The sequence below is a fragment of the Cervus elaphus genome, chromosome 23, assembly GCF_910594005.1.
Source record: "Cervus elaphus chromosome 23, mCerEla1.1, whole genome shotgun sequence".
NCBI classification, from domain to species: Eukaryota; Metazoa; Chordata; class Mammalia; order Artiodactyla; family Cervidae; genus Cervus; species Cervus elaphus.
This window is the reverse complement of record NC_057837.1, coordinates 11836097-11862519: the sequence shown is the minus strand read 5'-3', so window position 1 is coordinate 11862519 and position 26423 is coordinate 11836097. Positions and strand designations below refer to the sequence as shown.

General features: G+C 45.1%; 1 protein-coding gene across 7 annotated transcripts in view; it reads left to right on the top strand.

Annotated features, from left to right (window-relative positions):
• Nucleotides 1-15640, top strand: part of IL15RA (interleukin 15 receptor subunit alpha) — a 37456-nt gene extending 21816 nt beyond the window's left edge. The window contains exons 3-8 of one of the 7 annotated variants that reach the window (XM_043884245.1): nt 664-756; nt 3573-3764; nt 4329-4361; nt 12592-12670; nt 14786-15010; nt 15287-15640. In XM_043884245.1, the coding sequence (XP_043740180.1) occupies nt 664-756; nt 3573-3764; nt 4329-4361; nt 12592-12670; nt 14786-14969 (581 nt within the window). In that variant the 3' untranslated portion in view covers nt 14970-15010; nt 15287-15640. Of the gene's footprint in view, nt 1-663; nt 757-3572; nt 3765-4328; nt 4362-12591; nt 12671-14785 lie in introns of all 7 variants that reach the window. The other 6 variants (XM_043884247.1, XM_043884244.1, XM_043884248.1 and 3 more) reach the window with 6 other exon arrangements.
• The last annotated feature ends 10783 nt before the right edge of the window (nt 15641-26423 follow it).

Sequence of the window (26423 nt, the reverse complement as noted above, 5' to 3'; positions counted from 1 at the left end):
TGAGCAGTAACTTTGGGGAGAGCACAGCTGTCTTCCTCAGTCTAGCCCGGGGACCCACTGGAACTGTAGTCCAGGGGCAAAATTCAGGGCTTCCTACTGTAGAGAAAGCGGGCATTTCCTCAATGTTCCAGTTCCTCTGGGTGAATGAATCAAGGAGGTTGAACTGAACAGGGTGGGTTGCAGGGTGGGGTAGGGGGAATGAAAGATGGGGGTGAGCCTAGAATCATAGATGTTTAGAACCGAAGACTGGGGGAACCTTTAAGTCTTAGCCCCCAAAGCCCCACCTTTTACTACTAACCACTCCTTCCATGATCCCCAGCAACCTGTGCCAAAAACAGTCCATTGAGTAATCGTTTGTTTTCTCATGGAAAAGCCAGCATTAAAAAGCTGAGTTGATATCATTGCCATCATTGTAGCCAAAGACAAGACACTTGCCACTGAACTTGTGCAGTCTGTTTGCTCTGCGAACTGCGGACCAACAGCTGTTTATCTCCTGTGTGTCTGGCTAGGCCTGGGTGGCCAAATGTGTCCACTTTAAATTATAAACATATTGTTTATTTAAATTATACACTTATTATTATTCTTTTATCTACATCCAGTCCTGAAGCCACCCCAGCTTCCACCCTCGGGATCATAAATGCCGTGTGGTTATCCTCTCTCTAGGAGACCCCTCCCTGAGTCACCAAAGGCCACCCTCCACAGCAGCGCCGACAGGGTTGACCCCAGAGCCAGAGAGCCCCACCCCCTCCGGAAAAGGTAGGAATGCCGCAGACCCTCTCAGGACCCCCATTCCCGGCTGCCCTGGGTCCACAGAGAGCCTGCAGATCCGTGGGCCACTGCCGGGGTTCCACCGCAAACACCCCTTATTCACGTCAAGGATAAGAGTTGACATTAGCTTCATTGTCTCTTTTCAACCAAAGTTGCCTGACAGCCAGGCTTCACGGGTGCACAATTCACAATGGTTTAAAATCCACTCTTACTAGGCCGGATCACACCTCGTTTCAGATGCATAGCTTCAAGAATGAGGGGGGTGGGGAACAGGGGGCTGAGGTCCTGCCCACCTTGCATATCAGCCTTCCTGGGCCTCATGGGCACTGGCAGAAAACCCGACCCTCCTGGATCGGAGACGGAGGACTCTCTTACTTGGTACTGCAGGCAGCAGGGCCACTGGCAGATTTCATCAAGTCCCTCGTCCCCACGTGCCTTAAACAGGCCTAAGCGGGTGCCTGTGTGGGTGGCGGACATCCCTGGAGAGGAGGGAGCCTGAGCAGAAGCCTGTTGTTTTACTGTTGGTGTGAACACATCTGCCCTGTGCTCCAGGGGGAGGTACTGTCTCCACCTGCCAAGGCCATCTAAGCATCCTGGAAAAGATGGCGCCTCCGCTGGCAAGATGTGCAGAACTGGGAGAGACCGAGGCATACCATCTCCCAACAACCCTACCCATGGTTGTTTTGGTACAGACACTTGCACAAAGCTGCCAGGGTTCTGCATTTTGACCGAGTCTTAGGCAAACTCTACCTTGGTTTCCTCCGCTCTGTTAAGAAAATCTGAGCTCTTGGATGCAAAATATCCTGGGAAGACTTGCCCTGTGTCTTCTGACACCCTCTCTTGACCCCTGATTCTCTGTGGCCCGTTACCCAGTGTGAGGTTTTTATTTATTTTTCATTTATTTTGGCTGTGCTGGGTCTTTGTTGATGCTTAGGCTTTTCTCTAGCTGCGGCGAGCAAGGGCTATGCTCGAGTTGTGGTGCATGGGTTTCTCATTGCTGTGGCTTCTCTTGCTGCGGCAGCACAGGCTCCAGGCACCCAGGCTTCAGAAGTTGCAGCTCGTGGATCAGGAGTTGTGGCTCCAGGGCTCTAGCGCGCTGACTCACTAGTTGTGGCATCTCGGTTTAGTTGCCCTGCAGCATGTGGGAGCTTCCTGGGCTGGGGATCAAACCTGCGTCTCCTGCGTCGGCAGGTGGCTTCTTTACCACTGAGCCATCAGGGAAGCCTCAGGGCCAGGCTTCTCCTGGCCCCGTCTCCTCCTTTCCCTCTAGGCGCAGCCATCCCACGGTGGTTGACAGCGTTTCTCGGGCCGCCTCCCTCGAGATCCAGTTCTTAAGTGAGGATGCTCACTGTATCTTCTGGAACTCTGGGTGGTCTGGGGAGCGCCTAGTTACTGGAGTTCCAGAAGCTCTCCTGGGACCCTCAGGGGGACACGGCTGAGAACCATCGCTGAAGGGAAGGTGGCGGGGTGGAGTAAGGGTTTCCTCCCAGTTACTGAGCTGATGACAAATGGAAGGAAGAGGCTGGGGTTCCCACAACCTCTTTGACCCAAGTCACAGCTGGCTCGAGGGACCTCCCTCAGCCTGGCTTTCGTGCCCCAAGCATTTGGCAGATTTCAGCCGCGCAGGGAAATCTCCAGTGTGAGCGTAACCTCCAGGGTGGGTGCTGGGGCCAGGGGCATCTCATGGGCCTGCCCCGGGTCAGGGGGAGCATGGTCTGCAGAGCGCCTGGGCCCTACGAGGTGCTGACAGAGGGTGAAAGGGCATGATGACTCCTCTGGCGCACGGGCCTGGGAGAGCGTGGGGCAGAGGCTCTAACAGGGGGCCGGATAGCCCAGGATGTGTGATCACAGCTTCTGCTCCAGGGCTGGGCTCATCAGGACTGTATTATCACACTGGAAGACCCACTCACCACGGAAACAGAACAGCAGGGTTGTGCTACTGCACCCTACGGGTTGTGGCAGCTGCTGGCCAGTGAGGGATGGGAGGTCAAGGACCTCAACACATGGCAGGTGGCTCAGCCTCCTCCCAGAGATGGGCGCTGAGCCAAGACACATCTCTCAGGTCCACTTTCTAAAGGTCAGGTGGGCTGAATCCCAGGTTCCCCTTATTTCAAAAGTTTTGTGCCAGTATGAAAAAAGTAAACCAAAATTAGCATCCTGATGTCTTTGGCAACTACCGTTCCACTCTTCTTAATTATTTTTGTTCATTTATTTTTTGGTTGCACTGGTTTTTTGTCGCTGTGCGAGGGCTCTCTCTAGTTGCGGTGCTCAGGCTTCTCACTGCCGTGGCTTCTCTTATTGCAGAGCGTGGGTTCAGTAGTTGAGGCTGGTGGGCTCTGGAGCACAGCCTCAGCAGTTGTGGTACACTGGCTTCGTTGCTCCACAGCATGAGGGATCTTCCCAGACTAGGGGTCGAACCACCTCTTCGCTGCATTGGCAGGTGGATACTTATCCTATGGACAACCAGGGAAATCCTCAGTTCCACTTGTTTGTCTGAGCTGGATCTCCTGGTAACCACTTCTCCAGTACCTGATTCTACTCAGATCTTTGAGATCGTTAGCTTATGTGGCCCATGATAAATAGTCATAAATCCGCTAGTGTCCATAAAAGCCTCTTGGCCATTCAGAACGGACGAAGATGTCACCCACTCAAGGGCTCTTCCCCCAGAGCTGTGGAGGAGTTTTCTGGGAGAGGACTGGCCGGGGTGGGCTCACGGGAGAAGGTGTTGGTCCATTCTCTTCTGCAGCTGAGAAAAGACACTGTTCTCAATGTTTTCATTGTCCATGTCTTGCACTCCCCTGCAGAGCCAGATCTTACTTCCAAGTCAGACACCAAAGTGGCCACAAGGCCAGCTACTGGACCAGGCTCCAGGTTGCCATCCACAGCTTCTCCTGTGGGAACCACAGGGGTAGTCAGTAAGGAGACCACCTACGTCCCAGCTCAGACAGCAGCCAAGGCTCCGGAACACACACACCCGGCCTTGCAGGACACGCCCGGTTAGTGCTGGCTTTGCCTGCTGGAGGAGAGAGCAGCTCCCGGGGGCTGCTTCTGAGACGCGGACGCAGATCCAGAGTAGGCCGATCCCATCACACCATTCAATCCAAAATCGGGACGACTGTGTGACCCTCTGCCTCCTGCTCTCTGCCACAGCCTTCTCCCTCCAGCCTGTGTTCTATGCTCCACCCTGCTTCAGCCGGAAGAGAACTGTCTCCCCCCATATTAAGCTGCATGGCAAAGCCTTTGCTGCGAATCTGACTAAGATCTGCCTCCTCCTGACACGGGAGGAGGAAGCTTTCTGCCGTCTGGAATCACGGTGCGAGGGATGGGGGCACGCTCGCTGGGTAATCTGCATGTTCTGTAAATGCGCCTCTGATTCCTAAGCATGGCTCAGCATGGAAACAAATGATCCTGGTTCGGTGCTAAAGTGAGTCTGATTTTGCCGGTTGTGAATCTCTCAGGGCATTAAGATGAGCGCCAAACCGTCCAGGAGTTCTCCTGCTTAGAGAAATTAGTGCCTTCAGGACCGTGGCAATAACTGAGCTGTACTCTCTTCCCTGCAGGTGCATATCAGTACAATCCCAGAGTTGTGACCGGTGAGTATTCTCCTTGGTCCTTTGTAATTATATTTTATCTGCATCAAGTGGTGGTGTCTGTGTTCAGGGGGTCTCAGTGCCGAGGTGCTGGTCGGTCCTGACTATGCCTGCTCGTCCAGCGTGGTCACCAACAGCTGCCCCTTTCACTCTCAGAAGGGTCTCCGTGTAGATGGGTTACATGACTGCGCTGTTTACAGTGTGTGCAGAATTCTAGGTTGGCTATTTATCTTAATGTTGGTGGGTTCTCACTGTCAGGCGATTGGTACAGAAGCCAGGGTTGGTGCATCCCAGGGCCCCCTCGTGCAGCTGTTCAGGCCTACTAAGTGGGGGCTAGACTGTCACTCAGGACCCACTGGAAAACCAAATAACATCATTAAATGATTTTCTGCCATGAGACGCATTTATCTTTCACAGGGAGTTAGCACTATATACTCAACAGCAAGAAGTTCGTGTTCTTGGTATAAAAGGCATCTTTACAGAAGACACATGACTTTAAGGCTGGGAGAGAGAGAAAGTCCTAGAGAGTATAAGGAGGAAAATGGAAAAGTGCTTGCAAGAATGAAAGAAAAAGAGTAAGGGAAGAGAGATAGGAAAAAGGAGAGGGGAGGAAACAGAAGCAGGGAGAAATGCAAGGAAACAGAAGCAAGGAGAAATGCAAGTTTTCAATGAGGAAAAAAAAACACTATAATTTCAATGCAGGCAAAAATTAATTTCTAATTTCTATTCACACATTTCCCAGCTAGAGAATGATTCAAGTTTTTGTAGTCATATTTTATCTGCATCAAGTGTATTCTGGGAAAAAACCAAGTGGCTTTGGTCGTTTCTGCATTTAATTGATTAGAATGGTTTTAAGAACGATGGAAACATATGCCAATGCAAGATATTTTTAAAAGGCTCTCTGGAGAGTGTTTTCATGGAAAAACTGTGGCATTTAATGACAATGATGTTGAAACAAAAGTATGTTTATCATTTAAGAGGTGGCCAATAAATAAGAGAGCTGACCAAATTTTTCTCCTTGTGTCATGTATTACATTAATTTTTCTACAGACTTTTACATTTTTTAAGTCATTTTCTTGAACTGTTAATATTCTCCCAGGGCTTAACAATTAAAAGTTACAAAAGGCTGTAGGTAAAAAGCCCATCTCTGACTGAAAGTCCCCTTGCAGGCAGGCAGGAACTCCTGCTACCAGATTTCAGGGTATCCTTCAGAGAGAGTCAATCTATAAATAGCATGTAGAAGATACATGATACAGTTAAGCATACTATTTTCACTATTCTGCACCTTGTCTTCACCTAATGGTATATCTTGGAAATTTTTTCATATCAATAGATGAAACCACCTCATTCTTTCCAACAGCTCAGGATATTCTATTATATGGGTTTGACACAATTTATCTAGCCAAAACCCCTACTGGGCCTTGGGGTTCCTTAGATTCTTGGGCTACATAACAAAGGAGGACTAATTGGAAAACCTTGTATCACTTTGCATATGTGCAAGTATGGTGGTGGTGCTGGTTTAGTCACTAGGCCATGTCTGACTTTTGTGACCCCATGGACAGTAGCCCACCAGGCTCCTCTGTCCATGAGATTTCCCAGGCAAGAATACTGGACTGGGTTGCCATTTCCTCCTCCACAGGATCTTCCCAACCCAGAGATTGAACCCCCAGTCTCTTGTATCTCCTGCATTGGCAGGTGGATTCTTTACCACTGAGCCACCTGGGAAGCCCATGTACAAGTATATCTGAAAGAAAAAATCCTATAAAATTTCAGGGCCATTTTTTTCCAATGTGGATTTGCAAACTATTTTATTATGAGAGCTAATCTGTACTTTTTTCCAGTTTATGACTTTTCACTAGATTAAAAGACACTCCTTGGAAGGAAAGTTATGACCAACCTAGACAGCATATTAAAAAGCAGAAACATTGCTTTGTCAACAAAGGTCCGTCTAGTCAAGGCTATGGTTTTTCTAGTGGTCATGTATGGATGTGAGAGTTGGACTATAAAGAAAGCTGAGTGCCGAAGAATTGATGCTTTTGAACTGTTGTGTTGGAGAAGACTCTTGAGAGTCCCTTGGACTGCAAGGAGATCCAACCAGTCCATTCTAAAGATCAGTCCTGGGTGTTCATTGGAAGGACTGATGCTGAAGCTGAAACTCCAATATTTTGGCCACCTGATGCGAAAAGCTGACTCATTTGAAAAGACCCTGATGCTGGGAAAGATTGAGGGCAGGAGGAGAAAGGGACAACAGAGGATGAGATGGTTGGATGGCATCACCGACTCGATGGTCATGGGTTTGGGTAGACTCCGGCAGTTGGTGATGGACAGGGAGGCCTGGCGTGCTGTGGTTCCTGGGGTTGCAAAGAGTCAAACATGACTGAGCGACTGAACTGAACTGGATTAAAATATCAAAAATTCTCTCCTTTATTCTAAAATGCCAGATAATAAACATGAACTGAACACCTACAATAGATAAAGATAGTTCTGTGCAAGGAACTGTGGAAATACAGAGATTTAAAAAACTTTAAATCTTTTCTGTGGCATGAATAAGATTTTTTTCTTCCAGACTGCTTAGTGTAAACATGTTAACACTAACTATAAGACAGGCCAAATCAGCAAAGACATGAAAATAAGACCCATTTAAGTTTTATCAGCTAAGGAGATAGGAGTTAAAACTAAAACCCTGCTAGGGTGGTCTAGAAACACTTAGTGATGGATAGTTTCTCTAAAGTATGTCTGTTACACACAATTCCAGCCATCTGGGAGCTAGGAGTGTGTCCCGTTGGGTACAAGAAGCAGAGGCACTCATGACACCTCGGGCATTGGTAGGGGCTCCAATTTCTGCAGGGATAAGCCACTGATTGATCGTCTTTGGAAGATGATATAAATAATGCTTTACCATAGCAGTTGCTCAGCAGATATTAATGTAATGTTTTAATCAGTTCACTGGTATTACCAATATCAGTTCTAAAATAAATTATGTAAGTGATTATCATGACTTTTATGTATTTAAAGATTTTTTTTTTTTGATGTGGACCATTTTTAAAGTCTTTATTGAATTTGTTACAATATTGCTTCTGTTTTATGTTTTGGGTTTTTGGCCCCCAGGTATGTGGGGTCTTAGCCCCCCAACCAGTGATTGAACCTGCACCCCTTGTACTGGAAGGGGAAGTCTTAACCCCTGGACTGCCAGGGAAGTCTCTTTCACAACTTTTAAAAAGTAGCTCTTTTAGTGCAGCAAAATGGTAAATAGTAGATGTTGCATAAGTGAGTGAGAAGATACTCATTGGAGTTTGAGGGCTCTAACATTATGATATATATTGAGGGAAATGGTCCTCATTTCTCTGTCTTCTATATCTATGCACTCACTTGGCAGCCTTTTTTTTTTTTTTTAATCAATAACCTTATTCAGTTATTCCAATGTCTGTCTCTGCTCCTTACCTAGGCTATTTTTGAAGATTCCTGGTTGTGAAATAAAAGGATAGAATGTCAGCTATGACAGCATTTACACTGCCATGTCCATTTAGTACACCCGAGGGGAAGGGTTCATCTTTCAGACTGTATTATACCTTCATCTTTCAGAACAGAAGTACATCTGCCGTAGTTTACATGCTCAGCCTTTAAAGGGAGCTATCTATATCATATCATTTGTCTGTTCAAACGATACAAATTGAGCTCCTATCTTGTGCCAGACGTGGTCCTAAGCTGCAACAACATGCAGATTTCTCATTAAAAAGCAAATGGCACTTTACATGTCCTTCAGCTGCAGTTCAGTTCAGTCGCTCAGTTGTGTCCAACTCCTTGTGACCCCATGGACTGCAGCATGCCAAGCTTCCTTGTCCTTCACTATCTCTTAGAGATTGCTCAAATTCATGTCCATTGAATCGGTGACACTATCCAACCATCTCATCCTCTGTCATCCCCTTCTCCTCCAACCTTCAACCTTTCCCAATATCAGTGTCTTTTCCAATGAGTTGACTCTTCTCATTAGGTGGCCAAAGTACTGGAGCTTCAGCTTCAACATCAATTCTTCCAATGAATATTCAGGGTTGATTTCCTTTAGGATTGACTGGTTTGATCTCCTTGCAATCCAAAGGACTCTGAAGAGTCTTCTCCAACACCACAGTTCAAAAGCATCAGTTCTTCAGCACTCAGCTTTTTTTATGGTCCAGTTCTCACATCCACACATGACTACTGGAAAAACCATAGCTTTGACTAGAAAGACTTTGTCAGCAAAGTGATATCTCTGCTTTTCAATATGCTGTCTAGGTTGGTCATAGCTTTTCTTCCAAGGAGCAACACTTTTTAATTTCATAGCTGCAGTCACCATCCACAGTAATTGTCAGGCCCAAGAAAATAATGCCTGTCACTGTTTCCATTTTTTCCCCATCTATTTGCCACGAAGTTATGGGACCAGATGCCATGATCTTAGTTTTTGGAATGGTGAGTTTTAAGCAAGCTTTTTCACTTTCCTCTTTCACCGTCATCAAGAGGTTCTTTAGTTCCTCTTTACTTTCTGCCATAAGGGTGGTGCTATCTGCATATCTGAGGTTATTGATATTTCTCCTGGCAATCTTGATTCCAGCTTGTGCTTCATCCAGCCTAGCATTTTGCATGATGTACTTAGCGTATAAGTTAAATAAGCAGGGTGACAGTATACAGCCTTGATGTGCTCCTTTTCCTATTTGGAACCAGTCTGTTGTTCCATGTCTGGTTCTAACTGTTGCTTCTGGACCTGCATATAGGTTTCTCAGGAGACAGGTAAGGTGGTCCAGTATTTCCATCTCTTTAAGAATTTTTCACAGTTTGTTGTGATCCACATGGTCAAAGGCTTTGGCGTAGTCAATAAAGCAGAAGTAGATGTTGTTCTGAAATTCTCTTGCTTTTTCTATGATCCAATGGATGCTGGCAATCAGATCTCTGGTTCCTCTGCCTTTTCTAAATCCAACTTGTACATCTAGAAGTTCTCGGTTCATGTACTGCTGAAACCCAGCTTGCAAGATTTTGAGCATTACCTTGCTAGCATGTGAAATGAATGCAATTGTGCAGTAGTTTGAACATTCTTTGGCATTGCCCTTCTTTGGGATTGGAATGAAAACTGACCTTTTCCAGTTCTTTAGCTTGCAGAAGATTAATGGTTTAATTCCATCAATTAAGTATTTATTGATTACCCACTCTGAACCCAGCATTTCCTATGTGCTCAGTACAGGAAGACACAAAAGAGAAACCATTGCCAGGGAATAAGGAGTTGACGTTCTCATTTCAGAACTGCCTTCAGCGAATGCAGGCACACAGCATGTCAGATACCCTACCCTCTGACAGCTAATTTGCAGGGACTGTCAAGAAATGATGATTTCCTGGATCTGCACAGATAACACTTTTAAAAAACTGAAGTATAGTTGATTTACAACATCACGTTAGTTTCAGATGTGCAGTATTTTTGCAGATTATACTCCATTCATGCTATTACAAGATAATTGTAAGTCCTTCTGCTGTACAGTATACCCTTATTGCTCATCTATTTTATGTATGGTGGTTTATATCTGCTAATCCCCTGTCTCTAATTTGCCCCTCTCCCTTCCGTCTTAAGTAACCACAAGTTTGTTTTCTCTGTGTCTGTTCCTGTTTTACATATACATTCATTTGTATTGTTTGTTAGATTCCACATATAAGTGATATCATACAGTATTTCTCTTTCTCTGACCTATTTCACTGAGCATAATATACTGTAGGCCCATCCACACTGCTGCAAATGATAGAATTTCATTCTTTTTAATGGCTGAGCAATATTACATTGTACGTAAACACCACCTCTTTATCCATTCATCTCTTCATGGACAATGGGTCGTTTCCATGTCTTGACTTGGAAGATGGTGCTGCTATGAACACTGGGGTGCACATATCTTTTCAAATTAGTATTACCTGTAGACTTGTTGATGGTGGCCATTCTGACTGGCATGAGGTACCTCACTGTGGTTACAGAGGACTCCTTCACCCACATGGAACACAGTCCACCAGCCACCTCGGCTGTCTTCTCCACTGTAGACCCAACATCACCATAGGCTGAAGGCAAGGCAGGGGCTCCTGGCCCTTCTGGTCTCCTGTGCAACAATCTTTCTTCTCCTTCCTCTCTCAAGCTAATCCTCCTCCCTTCTCTGTCTCATCAAATCTCTCTTCCTTTTTCTCCAACCCATGCACCCTGCTAGGAAACACAAAAGGGTGGAAACCATGGCAGTCAATGCATTAATCCATTCTTTTGGCGATTCTGGTTTCAATTTCTTCACTAAATTTGGTGATTCTTGTTTCAATTTCTTTCCTACATTTGCCTGGAAGTAACTGGGGAAGGTACCAAGTGTCTGAGTTCCAGGGGCTGAATTTAGATTGCTTTGTTATATCATTGGCTCAGGACCGCTCTTTGCACTTGAGTCTGAGTCGCAGCTTCTATTCTCAGTAAGAAACAGGAAGCAGCGTTGTGAAAGTGGAACTAGAGTTAACATCAGCTCGCCTTTTCCAATAAATCTCTCCGTGAACAGTAAATGCATGCCAACCTGATTAGTCAATGTGAAGGAATAGTTTCCTGGAGGGTACAACATCTCTGCTAAGAAATTTGTCTTTTAGTCATAATGATGATTAATGTTAAATCTAGAAACTCAAATTACAGTTTAATAACACAAATAAAAAAGTATGACCTTTTGTAGAATAAAAAAAAAAAAAAAAAGAAACTCAAGAGCAACGTTCACTAATTTCTCATGTTTTCTCTTACCTCTTTTGGAATAGCTTTTCTAAGTTTTTCTAAGTTTTATTTACTTAGGTAAATAAAAGTAGTCTTGTTTTTGTAAATTTAGTGTCTCTTCTGATTAGAGCGTCATTGCAAAAAGATCGGGGTGGGGGGGGAAAGCAAACTTTTTAAAAAAGAAAATAAAGTTATCTACAAGCCCAGAGAATTACTTAATACTTGGCATATATTCGTCAAGACTATTTTGTGTATATGGACACACACATGGCTTACTGGAAATTGTTTTATTCATTTTTATCTCAACCAGATTTTTCACTTAAGACTTTGTAGACATCTTTCTGTGTTAACAAATGTAGATTTCAAAGTTTTGAAAAGCTGAATAATAGTCCATTGTACGGGTATGCCACATTTCATTTAACTGTCTACTGATAAGAGATTTAGATTAACCTTTTAAAATTTATTTTAAACAGTGCTTTAGTGACTACTCCTGTGTATGCATTTCCATTTTCTTAGAATACATTTCTAGAAGTGAAATTAGAGTCAAAAGGAATGGTCTTCTCTCCAGTTTCCGTTACATGTTGCCCGTTTCCTCTCCTATCCTGCAGAAATCTGGGTATGTTTCCTCATCTTATCTCTAGCTGTTTTTGAGGACAGTTCTAGTTTAAGGCCAAGTCCTTGCACACACGAGTGTGACTGTGTCTAGGCGCAGGTCTGAAAAGCTCAACATGCCTCAATATGCCTCCTGGGCCACAGTGAGACTCCTGGGTCCGCAGTTGTTCAGGTTGTCATCTTAAAATTTTTTAAATTTAGTTTATTTTTGGCTGTGATGTATCTTCATTACTGTGTGGACCTTTCTCTAGTTGCAGTGCTCTGGCTTCTCGTTGCAGTGGCTTTCCCCCTCATGGAGCATGGGCTCTAGGGCCTGAGGGCTTCAGTAGTCGTGACGGCCTCTAGAGCACAGACTCAGTAGTTGTGGTACTTGGGCTCAGGTGCTCTGCAGCAAGTGGGATGTTCCCAGACCAAGGATCAAACCCATGTCTCCTGCATTAGCAAGTGAATTCTTTACCTCTGAGTCACCAGGGAAGCCCCAGGTTGTCATCTTAGACGCAGGGCACATTGGTGATTTTTGCAGGGAGATTTCACAATATTAAGGCAAACTGGCCAAATCTGCTGGGAGCTTCTGATTGATACAAGTGTTTTAAAAATAGTACTGTTTCACCTGCCCCTGGGCCCAGCCCTCTTGCTTCCACATGAAGGTCCCACCCTCCCTAACAACTCCCAAACCACCACTGTGGCTGTGTTGGCGGGAAAGGAGGGTCCTCTCTGCCCTGATGTAGAACAGACAGAACAGCGTGGATCTCAGGATCTGTTAGTAACTGTGAGCTGGTTGGGAAGACATCTGGATCTCTCTGCAGAAGCGTAAACTGTACAGGATTTTCAGGCTCGGAAACACTGGGACTTTGAGCAGGATGCCAGCTCATTCTGCTTTCTTTCCAGCAGCCGTCGCCATACCTGTCACCGTGCTCTTTGTAGCGTGCCTGCTGTTTCTTCTGGTACGTTGCCGCCTGAGGTCAAGGTGAGTAGCACAGGAGACCCACGCTGGACAGGATGCTTCCTCCCCCAAGAGCAGGGCTGCATCTGATGACCCAGGTCTGCCCTTGCCAAGGAAGACCCTGTCCTGGCTGGAGGTGTGGGTGCTCCCACCCACTCTGTACTGGGCAAAAGGAGTGTCCAGGCCAAGTGGTCACTGAGTCAGGCCTATTCCCTTCACTGTCCAAAGGCAGCCTGCAGGTCACTGGTCAGAATCCGGGCAGCCAGAAATCAGTGGACGGCATGGGGCCAATTCACCAAAAGCCAATTCAGAAGGAAAGAATGTGCCAAGTAACCGATCTGATGGACGTGCAACTTGTATGATATATTTACTGATTGTTCTTCTTGAATGTACTTGTTAAATACGGACACACGTCCCCATAAATAGGCTCATATGTGTTGGCCTTGGCATTTCTAATACTAGAAATTCTATATTTCAGCATTGCTGGCAAGACTGTTTCTGCCACTTGCTGAAATTTCAGCTTTTATTTTTCTAATCTTTAGGCATTTTTACCATTCCTTCATAAAAGCCTCAAATAGCATATTAGCCTTGACTCTGTACTTCCATCAGCTGGTAGCCAGTATTTTACCATTCCATAGTGATATGGCTGTTCCAGACATATCAGGTGTGTTGAAACTAAACTTTTAATCACTAGTCACAAAAATTTCTTCCTAAATATTATATCAATATAAAGATTATACCATTCTTCGAGCCTAACTTTGACAAAATGAATATTCCATGAAATGGCACTGCAAAGCCAAAATGGAAAACAGCCATCAAAATATTCACACACATCTTCAAAAGTTATTAATATCACCCTAACCAAAAAGAAATGCCGTAAACTTCATAGTCTAGAAATCAAGAAAAGAAGGCTGATATTTTACTTAAAAATTCATCAAAAAATCCCCCTAAATGCTAAAATATTTGCGAAATAGAAAATTACTTTTAAAAGGATTTTAAGAATACCATTACAGTTAAATAATTTCTACATAAAATGCATTTAGAATTATTCTTAGGAGATGTAATTAGAATATATTCATTGACGATATTAAAAAAGAATAAATACACAATCTTTTTAAAGAAGACATTAAAAATATGTTCTTAAAAAGAATTTGTAAATTTGATAAGTATGGCCAATAAATATGCTCCTAAAAGGAATATATCAAAATACTGACTGTATTTATGGTAGTACTCATGAATGTATCTTTAAGAACTGGTAAACATGATATAAACATTGCTACTTGGCCGTGTGGTGAGCTGATTCTTTCCGTAAGCTGATTAATTTGCAAATGGGTTATTAGGTAGATTAGTGATTCAACAAATTGGGTTTTAGAAAATTGTTTTTATAAACTGGCCTAGAGTTCTGATTTATAGTTTAGGCCTCACTCCAAGGAGCTCAGGTGTTGACTCTACAGTGTCCTGAAAATTGCTTCTTCTCAGGAGGCAGACTGTGTAATCCACAGGTCCGAATTCTCAGCACCTAAACACTCACCCAGTGACAGGTGGGGAGGCGTGGGATTAAGATTCTCTGCATCCCCTACTCCTGGCTTCTCAAGAACTAATTAAACTGATTATGTATTTAACACTTACTAAATAAATGTCAGGGCTTCCCTGGTGGCTCAGATGGTAAAGTCTCTGCGTACAACGCGGGAGACCTCAGTTCAATCCCTGGGTCAGGAAGACCCCCTGGAGAAGGAAATGGCAACCCACTCCAGTACCCTTGCCTGGAAAATCCAATGGACAGCGGAGCCCTGTAGGCTATAGCCCATGGGGTCGCAGAGAGTCGGACATGACAGTGAGTTTTATAACCATTACATTAGTTTTATCAGGACAGTCAGTGCTGGCTTGGCCAGGCTCCTCATCACTCACTCCTCCCATGGCACCTGACACTGGAACCACTGCCTTTCGGCAGGGGGTTGGCAAGGTGGGGGGAGCTGCCCCCACAGTGCTGGTAAAACTTGGTGGACAAAGGGGTGAAAGCCAAAATAAGATCTAAAGACCACCTGTGAGTGGAAGTAGTCTAGGTGCTCTCCATCAGAGTGTCCGAAAGGAACTCTTTGTTGACACAATCTCTCCTTTGGCAATTATTCTGCTTTCTAGGCAAGCCCACCAGCCACCCGGTGTTGAGATGGAGAGCATGGAGAGTGTGCCGATGACCACGGGGGCAGATGCCAGAGGGGAGGACACGGAAATCCACCTGCATGGCCTAGGAGGCTCCGGGGACGCCGAGGCCAGCAGAGGCCTCAGTGAAGGCCCAGCTCTTCTCCAGCCAGAGAGGACCTAGGGAAGACTTGGGGCGTTGGCCCCAGGGGATAGCCCCCGAGGGTGAGGAAACATCCATGCATCATTTTACCGACTGCCCAGCTCAAGCACCACCCTTACCAGTGGGTTCTCTGGGCTCAGGACAGATGCCCGCTGTCTGCCTGCCTTGCCTGTCCGCTCTGGGCGTAAGGCCCAGTTCTCAAAGTCCCAGCCGACAATGGTTACCTGGGAGGGAGTGAAGCCCTCAGGGTTTCCTATCAGGGCTTTTATTTCATCGTGACATTTATTCAGGACAGCTTGTCCACGGGATTCAATCCCATTCCTCATCCTAATCTGCAGGTCACAAAGAAAAGAAACACACCCGAGGCTCCACGTGAACTACAAGACTCCTCCCGGATTGGGAGGTGTTAACAAGGATGACACCAGCGTTTCAGCTTGTAAAACCTTCTCTCGGCCAGGTGCTCTGCGTGCATGGAAAAGGAGCAGGGAGAGACTGTGCCTCGTGGATCCTCTAGATTTAAGGATTCAGAAAGAAGAAAACTTAACTTGCTGACGTTTTTCTATAGATGTGCATTTATATTTATATCCTTGTCTTTTATATCTGCATATTACAAGATTTGTATTTTGAAATTGTTCCTTGTTCAAACAATATAAAATGTCTATTTTCAATATATATATAAAAAAACGATTGCACTGTAAGAATCACTGATAAGAAATGTACCACAAAGAAGAAAAGGAGATCAGGAATGCAGAGTCCCACATGACTGAGGTCAGCTTTTCTCTCTGAAAGGAGGAAAAAAGCCTTGCCTGCTGCCGAGTCAGACGGTGGCTTTGGAGAATTTCTGGTAGCGTTTCCACGTGAGAAGCACGTGTGTGTCTGCTGCACATGCTGTCCCTCTGTTGTTTTCTTTCCTTCTTTGATGTTTATGTTTGTTTATGAAATCATGGGCCTTGTCCCAGCTCTTCATTTTACAGATGGGAAAACTGAGACCTAGAGAAGTGACTTGCCCATTTGCTCATGCAGTCTGCACAGAGTCGGGATGGGGGCAAGTACAGGGGCGGGACTGTAAACCAGGTGTCAGCCGCCCCATCGCACGGCCAGCGTAGCTGGGAGGGGAGGTGGAATGTGGGCAGAGCAACCAGTTCACCTGCGGCGGGGGCTCTCAGAGTGCTCCTTCTTGTGAATTTCTTCAGGTCATGAATTTAGACGCCTTCATCAGGGCCGGTGCATTGGGATGACCCTGAGAGATGGGATGGGGAGGGAGGTGGGAGGGGGGTTTCAGGATGGGGAACACATGTACACCCAAGGCTGATTCAGGTCAATATATGGCAAAAAACCACCACAATATTGTAAAGTAATTAGCCTCCAATTAAAATAAATTAATTAATTTAAAAAAAAAAAGAGTGAAGGAAGAAAGGGTAGGAATTCTAAATAGCTGGTGTTGGAGATTTCAGAGATGTACCATTTTCACTGTCTCTTTCAACGAGCAGGAAACACTGCTAACACTCGAGCTGAGCCTTACGTACACTTAGTTATCCGGTTATCCTTACATACCCTGGTTATCTACACTTTTTTGCTTCTCTCTACAGCTGTTTGTCCCTAAGTTTCTAGAGTTTATTAACTGGATCCAGTTTGTTCTTTACAAGAATTTTTAAGTGTATGACCCTTGTTATTTTTAAAACTTATTTAACAGGAACAACATCAACAAAAAGGCACATGTTCAGTGGAGCCAGGGATTTGAAAGGTTTCTGTGCGATGGAAGAGGGCTGGGTCATTGGGTTAGCTCATGGATTTATGGTTCAAGTTCACATCATCTTGGGGAGAGTGAGTGATATGATGCTGTGGAATCACCTGGCTCAGGTCCAGCACAAAGTCTGCCGTCCACCAAGCACCAACCAGGTTCAAGCTGGGTGAATTATATGTCAAAAGTTAGATCTAGACATAGCAGCACGCAGGGCTGGGTGGAGTTGAGGTCTAAAAGGACCAAGAGGAACACATGTAAATCCATGGCTGATTCATGGCAATGTATGGCAAAAACCACTACAATATTGTAAAGTAATTAGCTTCCAACTAATAAAAACAAATGGAAAAAAAAAAAAAAAGGACCAAGAGGGCTTGGGTGGGGACAGATCAATCAATCACTCAATCAGGGCTTTTTTTTTTTTTTTTTATCCAAGGGATAAAATGAATTCTTTTACCAGGTGGTGCAGTCCTTCTAGGGAAAGGTTTAAACAACCTCTATGATGCCAAAACATACCAAGGCCCCAGAATGCATCCATCAAGCAGAGAACATCTTGGAAAGAACTGTGTGTTCTTCTTTGAATTCTCTCAGAGACTGACGCATTGCCCTGAAGGTCATTAACAGATACTAGATCAAAAAACTAAAAGATTCCATTGGAGAAGGAAAGGGCAACCTACTCCAGTGTTCTTGCCTCGGAAATCCCATGGACAGAGGAGCCTGGGGGGCTACAGTCCATGGGGTCACAAAGAGTCGGATACGACTGAATGAATGATCACACAATGTATCTCAGGCTAAGACCCTATGGATGCCTATGATTTCTCGTAGCTCATTTTAAATCATGCCTTTAATAAATTCTCAAAGCCCATAATTCTTCACAATCTATATGTTATAAAAAGAAAAAATTAATTTAAAATACTCCTAAGCAAAATAAGGTAAAATGTTCTGAGAGCCGGTTCTCAGGCAGAGTTCCAAAGGAGGTAACCTGGGGGCACTTCCCCATCCATGTCCAACACCTCCATGCACCTCAAGTTCTACATGTCCCCCATTTCTATGTGCAGATAGTGACTGATCCCAGGGGGCTGGCCTGGGAGGACACAAGGTGCCTAGAAATGAGGAGTCATCCTGGAGACCGTAACAACCTATCTGGAAGGGCAAATGAGTGGCATGTGGGGTCTCTGGTGCACTTTTTCTGTTGCATCAGGACTCCTTCCCACTCCCTCACACCTGTGTCCACCTGCAGGCCAACTGTGAGGTCTCCAAAACCACCACCTCCCATCCCACCCGGAAGCCTCGACTCAGCCAAGTGGGGAGTGTCCTGCAGGTGGACCTGATGTGATGCCGCTTCCTTCAACCTGTCACCACGTGTTGGGCCTCCCCAGCAGCAGCTCCAGACCACTACTGCTTGCTGCCTTTGGGGGCTGACTGGGCTCAGCCAGACAGGTCTGCTCTGCACGTCGTCCACTTGTCTGCGTTCCATTAGTGGCTGGGCAGAGCTAGAAGGTCTGGGAAGACCTCCCTTGTCTGGGGCCCTAGCGCTCCCTTGCATGAATGCTCCACGTGGCTAGCCGGGACTTCTTCACAGATGGTGGCCTTGGGACAGCCAGACCACTTCCAGGTGAAAGAAGAAATAGCCAGGCCCCTTACGGGTGGGGACTGCCACATCTTATGGGCACATCTGTTTCATTTCATTGGTCAAAGCAAGTCTCTGGGCCACCCAGCCTCTTGGAGATGTGGTAGGCTGATAAAAGAGGAGGGAAGGAATCAAGGGAACCATCTTGGGAGATTCTACCTCGGTACTGCCCAGGGCCAGCATCTGTCTTTCTATCCTTCAGTTCAGTTCAGTTCAGTTGCTCAGTTGTATCTGACTCTTTGCAACCCCATGAACCGTAGCACGCCAAGCCTCCCTGTTCATCACCAACTCCTGGAGTATTCTACCTAAACTCATGTTCATTGAGTCGGTGATGCCATCCAGCCATCTCATCCTCTGTTGTCCCCTTCTCCTCCTGCCCTCAATCTTTCCCAGCATCAGGGTCTTTTCAAATGAGTCAGCTCTTCGCATCAGGTGGCCAAAGTATTGGAGTTTCAGCTTCAACATCAATCCTTCCAATTGAACACCAAGGACTGATCTCCTTTAGGATGGACTGGTTGGATCTCCTTGCAGTCCAAGGGACTCTCAAGAGTCTTCTTCAACACCACAGTTCAAAAGCATCAATTCTTTGGCACTCAGCTTTCTTTGAGGTCCAACTTTCCATCCTTGGTACTCCATAAATGCGAAGGAGTGTTGGGTGGATGAGTGAGGAGAATGATAAGGGTCAGCACCTGCCAGGCACTGAGAAGAGTCTATCTTTTTTTTTTTTTAGTGGCGAAAGCACACAGGACCCAAAAGGGTCTGTGAGCTCTACAGATGTTAGAGGTCTTGAGCCCAGATGATGTCAGCTGGCTATGAACCTACATAATTCATATCTTTCCCTGCTCTCATTTCCTGTCCTACACAACATTTGTCACAAAGAAAACTGCCCATCATCTTTTTTACCTTGACTATCTCAGTAAATAAGACTTTCCTCTTTATAAACTCTCTTCTAGATGTTAGGAAGTAAGAGAACAGGGACCAAAAAGGCACATTTAAGGGTGGTTACATGTTTCCAACTGACCAATCCACTTCAATTCTGGCCTCAGAATTTCAAGGACGTAGCTGAGAATCTTAGGTTCGCTTGTTGGTTTTCCCATAAGACTTGAAGGCAAAGAAACCAGCTCAATTGAAATCAAAGCATCCCCAACACCTCACACTGTCAGGAACAAATCAGGAACTCAACATATGACATTTTCACAGAATTTATAGATGTACGGCGTTACAAGTATGAAAGAGTTGCGGTTCACACTTTTCTCCCCTAGGGGCCTATGAACCCACCCATTCTATTTCTCTGGTCCCGAGTAACCTGGGATGTGACGCTCTGTCATCTCCAATTTGTCCTTGTTGTTCAGTGGCTGTCGTGTCCAACTCTTTGCAAACCCTTGGACTGCAGCATACCAGGCTTCCCTGTCCTTCACTATCTCCCAGAGTTTGCTCAAATTCATGTCCATTGAGTCGGTGATGCCATCCAACCACCTCATCCTCTGTCGTCCCCTCCTACTGCCCTCAATCTTTCCCAGCATCAGGGTCTTTTCTAATGAGTCAGCTCTTCTCATCAGGTGGTCAAAGTATTGGAGCTTCAGCAACAGTCCTTTCAATGAATAATCAGGACTGATTTCCTTTAGGATTGACTGACTGGATCTCCTTGCAGACCAAAGGACTCTGAAGAGTCTTCTCCAGCACCACAGTTTGAAAGCATCAATTCTTCATGGCTCAGCCTTCTTTATGGTCCCACTCTCACATCTGCACGTGACTACTGGAAAAAGCTTTGATTAAACGCACTGTTTTTGGCAAAGTGATCTGGAATCATGTTGGAGACCTCCCGCCCACACACAGAGACACTGATATCCCCTTCCTCGGCTCCGACCAGGGTGCAGACCTAGACCCACGTGAAGCCCATCAGATGCCCTCACCTGGTGAGAAGCACCGAGTGTGGAATGAGCAAACACAACAGAACTGATGGAGCAGCAACCAGCAATGCTTTGGAAGTACCAAGTGGTTGTCACGCTGCCGTTGTCTTAGCTCGCCAGGCTGCCTCGGTTCTTCCCAGCTTTCCTAACCTAATCCTCCAACTTCCTGTGACCCTCCGAGCCCCCAACATTCTTCCAGTACATCTTCTTTCCTTATTACAGACGCAGTTTCCATTACTTGTAATCGAAGCCATCCCACCAGTATGATTTGGTAGTAGAAGCAGGTATTGCTAATCACAGAGAAGCAGGGAAGGAGGAAAAACTTAGAATGGTGATCTGCCTTACAGATGACAGAAAAACAGCATGAGCTCTGCTAACAGCCTGAGACGGAGCAGGAGTGGCCTGGAATGGCACACCCACCAACTGTGCAGCTTCGTGTTCTCTGACAACCCCCTCCCCCGCTCCAGGGGTCGCTGTGACCCTAGCTGGCTCCAGGAGGATCGCTCAGTGACTATTAGACAAACAAACTGAAACAAAAGCAGCCTCGAAGAGTGAAGGTTGTGCAGGGACTGGTTGCAGTCAGCAGAATCTTTGGGTCCTGCTCAAGTCCCAGGCACTACCCAGGGGGCCCTTTCTCATGGACTCCATCACCATGAACTTGGTTATCTGTACAGGGCTGTTTCTTCATGTATCCGGGCAGAGAGCCAAAGGCACTAATTACAAACCATACATGGAATCTTCAGAATCCCCTCTGAGAAACCTGAGATCCAGAGGGCGCCTGAGTTGCTCTAACTCCAAGAGGTCCAGCGCCCCCTGGACTGCATGTGGCTGCAGTGTCTCTGGCCTGTTCCCAGAACCCTTAGAGGCTCAGCTTGGGGGCTTCCCAGAGGAGAGCTTAGAAGGAATTCTAGTTGCTACCCTGAATTCTGATTATGGCAGCTATATTTATCGGGAGTAAAATTTGGTTTGAAGAATGCCATGGCTGAGAACATCTGAAAGTCTTCAATGCTTTGTTTCTGACAGATCAGGGTTTTCAGAAGAGCTCTAGTTCCAACCGTTGACGTGCTGGTGGTGGAAACACCATGGGTTTGGAGATCACACTTGTTTCAACCTGAGCGCTATGCTGTGTGCTACTGATCAATCACCCTGGAGGCTGCCTCACCATCTGCTCCCCCAGGTTTGTCGGGAGAGCTGAACAAGGTGTACAGTGTCCCAAGTGTGTCTACCAGGCTCATAAACATTGAAGTTGCTTCCTGGATAAGGTCAATGTAAATACTGGACAACCAGGCCCCAGTGGCTGCCTGCTCCCTCCCTCCTTCTCAAATGAGTTCCCACTCTGGGGTATTCTCTTCCATACTGATGTGTGCATCAAAGGAAGCAGACCTCACCCAGACTCCAGGAAAGCAAATCTGGATTACTCTGTATGCATCACCAACTCCAGCCCACACTCTGCCCTCTACGGAAATATTCTGCCCAGGACCCCCCGTCTCGGATCAGGCTTGCTGTTTGCTGGGCAAGGTCCTCCTCATCCCGACTGGCCCTTTGCTTTGCTGGGATTCAGCCTTTCTGCAGCTTCCTGAGGAAGGCAGCATGGTGGATGACATTTTTACATGTAAAAGTGCCTTTATTTTACTGGTCCTTTGGTTGGGAATGGGATGCTAAGCTGGAAATCCCTTCCACTGGGTTTTGAGGTGCAGCTCCTCAGCACGGATTTATAACCTGAAGATGTTTCTGGCCCTGGACCTTTGCACTCAGGTGATGCTCTTCCTTCTGAGGGCCTGTAGGATCTCTCTCTGGTGCTCCTGAAACTGTACCACAGAGGGCTTGCTGGAGGTCTATCTTCATATGCTTTCTGCTGAGCATTTCAACCTGGAAACTCATAATTCAGTTCTGGGTGATTTTTCATAATTAAAAAATGAAAGTTGCCGGCTTGTTTTTTCTGAAACTCCTTTGGCATTGAGATGCTCAACCTCGTAAGGTGGTTCTGACCACGCGTCCCCTTTCAATCTTAATTTTTGTTCAACTTCCTGTATTATTTTTTCAACTTATTTCATTCAACTATTCTATTGGTTTTTCATTTCCTTTTGTCTCCAAATACACACACCCACACACACACACAACCGATCCTGTTATCTCATGCATGCACTATCTTCTCCTATTCTTTGAATATATTTAAGAGATTTAGATTTTTCTTTTCCTTGTACAGACCATTTCTTTCAAGTTGATTCTTTTGTTTTGATATCCCACCTTTGTCTTGGAGGCTCTTTTCAGATGGCTGGAGATCCACATTTGGTTGGTCTGCTGCTCCTATTTAAGGGTCAAGCACTAAAAACTTGTTTGAAACCCTGAGCATTTGTGTAGTCTGATGCCGATGGGTGCTCCAGGTGGCATCACCCAAGGAATCTGCATCACTGTGGGTGTTTTGGCTGAAGTTGGTTCTACTCCCTACAGAAGTTGTTGCTCTCCCATCTAGCATGTGCATGCATGTGTGTATAAAACTAGGACGTTGATTCCTAACCAGCCCCCATCCCCGCCAAGGGGATGGTGTCAGGAGATGGGCCCTTTGGGGGTGATGAGGTCATGGGGTGGAGCCCTCAGGATGGGATCAGTGTGCTGGGAACAGACCCGAGAGCTCCCTGCTCCTTCCTCAGGTGAGGACACAGTGAGAAGATGCTGTGAACTAGGAAGCAGGTGCTCAACAGGCAACACAACTGCCGGTGCCTTCCCCTCACACTCCCGGCTGCCAGAGCTGGGAGGAGTTGGAGCCTGTAGGTTACAAGTTGTCTGCTGCAGCTGCCTGAGCTTGTGAAGATGATGGCCTGTGTCCACCGTGGCCCTGGTCCTCAGCTATGCCTGGTCTCTCTCAGGAGATCCTCCTGTTTCATCCTCCCCAGAGACCAAAGCTCTGGATTCCGCCAGGGTTGAGGAGGAGACGTTGCCCACTTTCACAGGACAGCAAGAACATGAGGATGTAACTGGCTTTTATTCAAACTCTCTTCCACTGTTCCTGCTCCACCTTTACTCCTAATTCCCGTGGTCCCAGCACCATCGAGTCCCGCCCCCTGTCAGAGTTCTAGGGCCTGGGGAGCTGTCAGTCATCACTCACTTATCGGCTTCCCAACCTCACTTTCTCCCTGTTGTCTTTGTCTGAACAGGTTTACGCCTTTTAAAAAGCATCCTATTTGCTGTCCCTGAAGTATAGCTTCAGGAAGCAACCAAAGTACACATATGATTGGTCCATGATCATGTCCATTTACCTAAAGGCCCCACTGATGTTAGCCCCCACGATTCAGCTCCTGGCCTCACTGAACTGACCATGCTAATATCGCCTCTGTCTTTGCAACTTTATTCCCCACCCCTGCTGGTTCGGGCAATGCTGGACGCTGAAGCCACTTCCACTTAAACCCCTTCCTCTCCTCAATTCAGCAGCAACTCCATCTTTGGGAACTGGCTGTTGCCTCCTTCAGAGAATGCTCTTCCTTTCTCAGCTCAAGCCTGGGGTGTTCCTCTGCTCTTTCCTTTCTGGACACTATGGTGGAGTGGGCTCGTCGAAACCCTCATGCTGGTCTTCCTCACCCGCCACCTACACACGACAACTCTAAACTGCTTCCGGTCCATGCCAGTCTGCTGACCTACAGACCCATGTCCCCACCAGCAAACCTACTTGGGTTTCTTATAAGCACCCAAACTTGACAAGTCAAAACCAAGTCCATCATTGTTTTTACACAAACCTACTACACCCCGTGTTCTCTGCCCCAATGAAGGGTACCCTCACCCACACTGCAAACAAGCCAGAAACCCAGGGGTCCTGTCGGGATTCCTACCAGCGACTTACTACCCCCGATGAAGCCCTAAGTCCTGCTGATTCGACCTCTTTAATCCCGAGAGCAGAAGTTCTCAGAACTCAGTGCACGTCAGAATCACTTGTAGGGCTTGTTAAGCATCAACATCAACCAAATGTCCCTCAACAGATGAATGGATAAATAAGATGTGGTACATATATACAATGGATTATTCAGCTGCAAAAAGGAACAAAACTGTGCCATTTGCAGAGATGGGGATGGACCTAGAGGTTGTCATAAAGAATGAAGAAAGTCAGAAAGAGTAAAACAAATATCACTCATATGTGGAATCTAGAAAAATGGTACAGATGAATTTATTTGCAAAGTAGAAATGAAGAGACAGACGCAGAGAACAAACATATGGGTACCTAGTGGGGAAGAGGGGAATAGGATGAACTGGGAGATAGGGATGGATGTATATACAGTACTATGTATAAAACTGATAACTAAGCACAGGGAACTGTACTCAATACTCTATGACGATGTAAATGGGAAGGAAACCCAAAAGAGAGGGGATGCATGTATATATATTATAACTGATTTACACTACTGTAGAGCAGAAACGAACAGCACTGTAAAGCAAAGACATCCTAATAAAAAGTAATAATAATAAAAGAGTACTAACTGCTGGCCTCAGTCTCACAAGTTCTGACCCAGCAGATGTGGGTGAAGAACAGAATGTGCATTTCTATCAAGGTCCCAGGGGATGTGACACTGCTCAGCTGGGGGCCACACTCTGAGGACCACTCACTAGAGGACAGCCCCACCTCACTGGACCCCTTCGCCTGTGCTGGTCCAGCCCAGCAGATGGCATTTCTAGCTGAGATCATAACTCTGAGCCTCTTAACTGAGCTGACCTTCTCAAAACATCCCCCAATCTACAACTGGAATGCTCTTCCTGAAAAGAAAACCTAATGTCTCACAGCTTCTCACTGACTTCTCATAACTTTTGAGGACACCACCCAAACTCCTTCACGTGCAGGGCCCTTGGTGACCTGGCCCCTCACTGGTGTGTTCCTACTGCACACTCCCCAGCCAAACATGTCTCATCTCTCCAAACATTTCCTACAGGTCATACCTTTAGTGACTGCAATTTCAGGTGCTGATATTCTGTGATATTTTAAAATTTCTCTGTACCAATACTTTAGGTTGGTCAAATGCTATCACCTAGTTTTTAAAAAAATCCAAAATCTGAAATATACCTTGAGCATAATTATATGAAAGGACAAAGTAATGCATAATCTACATGCACTATGATATTTTAACACTTCTATTTCAAGAATAATTTTTATTTCCAATAACTTCTAAACAAATGGAATATGACATAACAGAATTTGTTTTTATATGGGTAATTCTGCATCAGAACCTCTATACACATGATAAAATCAAAGAAGATGGAGACAAATCAGAAATCCTAACTTTGAAATAAAAAACTAGAACTTGGTATTAGCAGACTGCACATTCTTAAACAATTGAAAAAAGATCTCATCTAAGTTACCAATGAAAAGGGGTTACTTAAAAATGAATGAACCAAAGAAAAATATCTGGAACTAGCTTATAATTATTTTCCTTATTCTCCCAATTTATGTGGTGTAAAAATAAAACAAATCTCTACAGAAAATGTGCACAAAAATACATTCACAACTAAATGAAATCAGGGAAGCCCCATGATTTAAAGACTAACCTTTATAAAGGATCTAAAAGATTTTCATTTCCATGTAGTGCTTAGTTTATATTTTTGAATAACACTTTTATTGTTTTCATCTAACCACTCATATTAAAATGATAATGGATATTTAACACTTATACACATGGGTGTGGGATTAGAAGATGCAAACTATTATGTATAAAGTAAATAAGCAACAAAGATATATTGTACAGCACAGGGAAATATAACCATTTTTAATAACTTTAAATGGAGTGTAATCTATAAAAATATTAAATTATTATGTTGTACACCTGAAACTAATATAATATTGCAAATCAACTATACTTCAATAAAAAATCTGTAATAAAAATAAATAGAATATAATTAACTTTATAAGTATATTTAACAAAACTATAAATTTTATATAGGAATTTCTATCTTAATAAACTGATTACTGATTTCCTTAAGAAACTAAAATAAATAACATTTCTATTTTTACTGTGTATTTAAAAATTAGTTTTCTATTTCAAACACATCAACTATTTGATTTCACTGACATTTTAGAAATTCTTATATAACACTTAAAAAATAAAGTACCAGTATCAATTCCTGGATCCTATTATTTTTAAATAAGTACCAAAATACTAACACTGATGTTTTACTGTGGCACCATGACCACAAACAAATTTGCTCCTTCTTTCTAA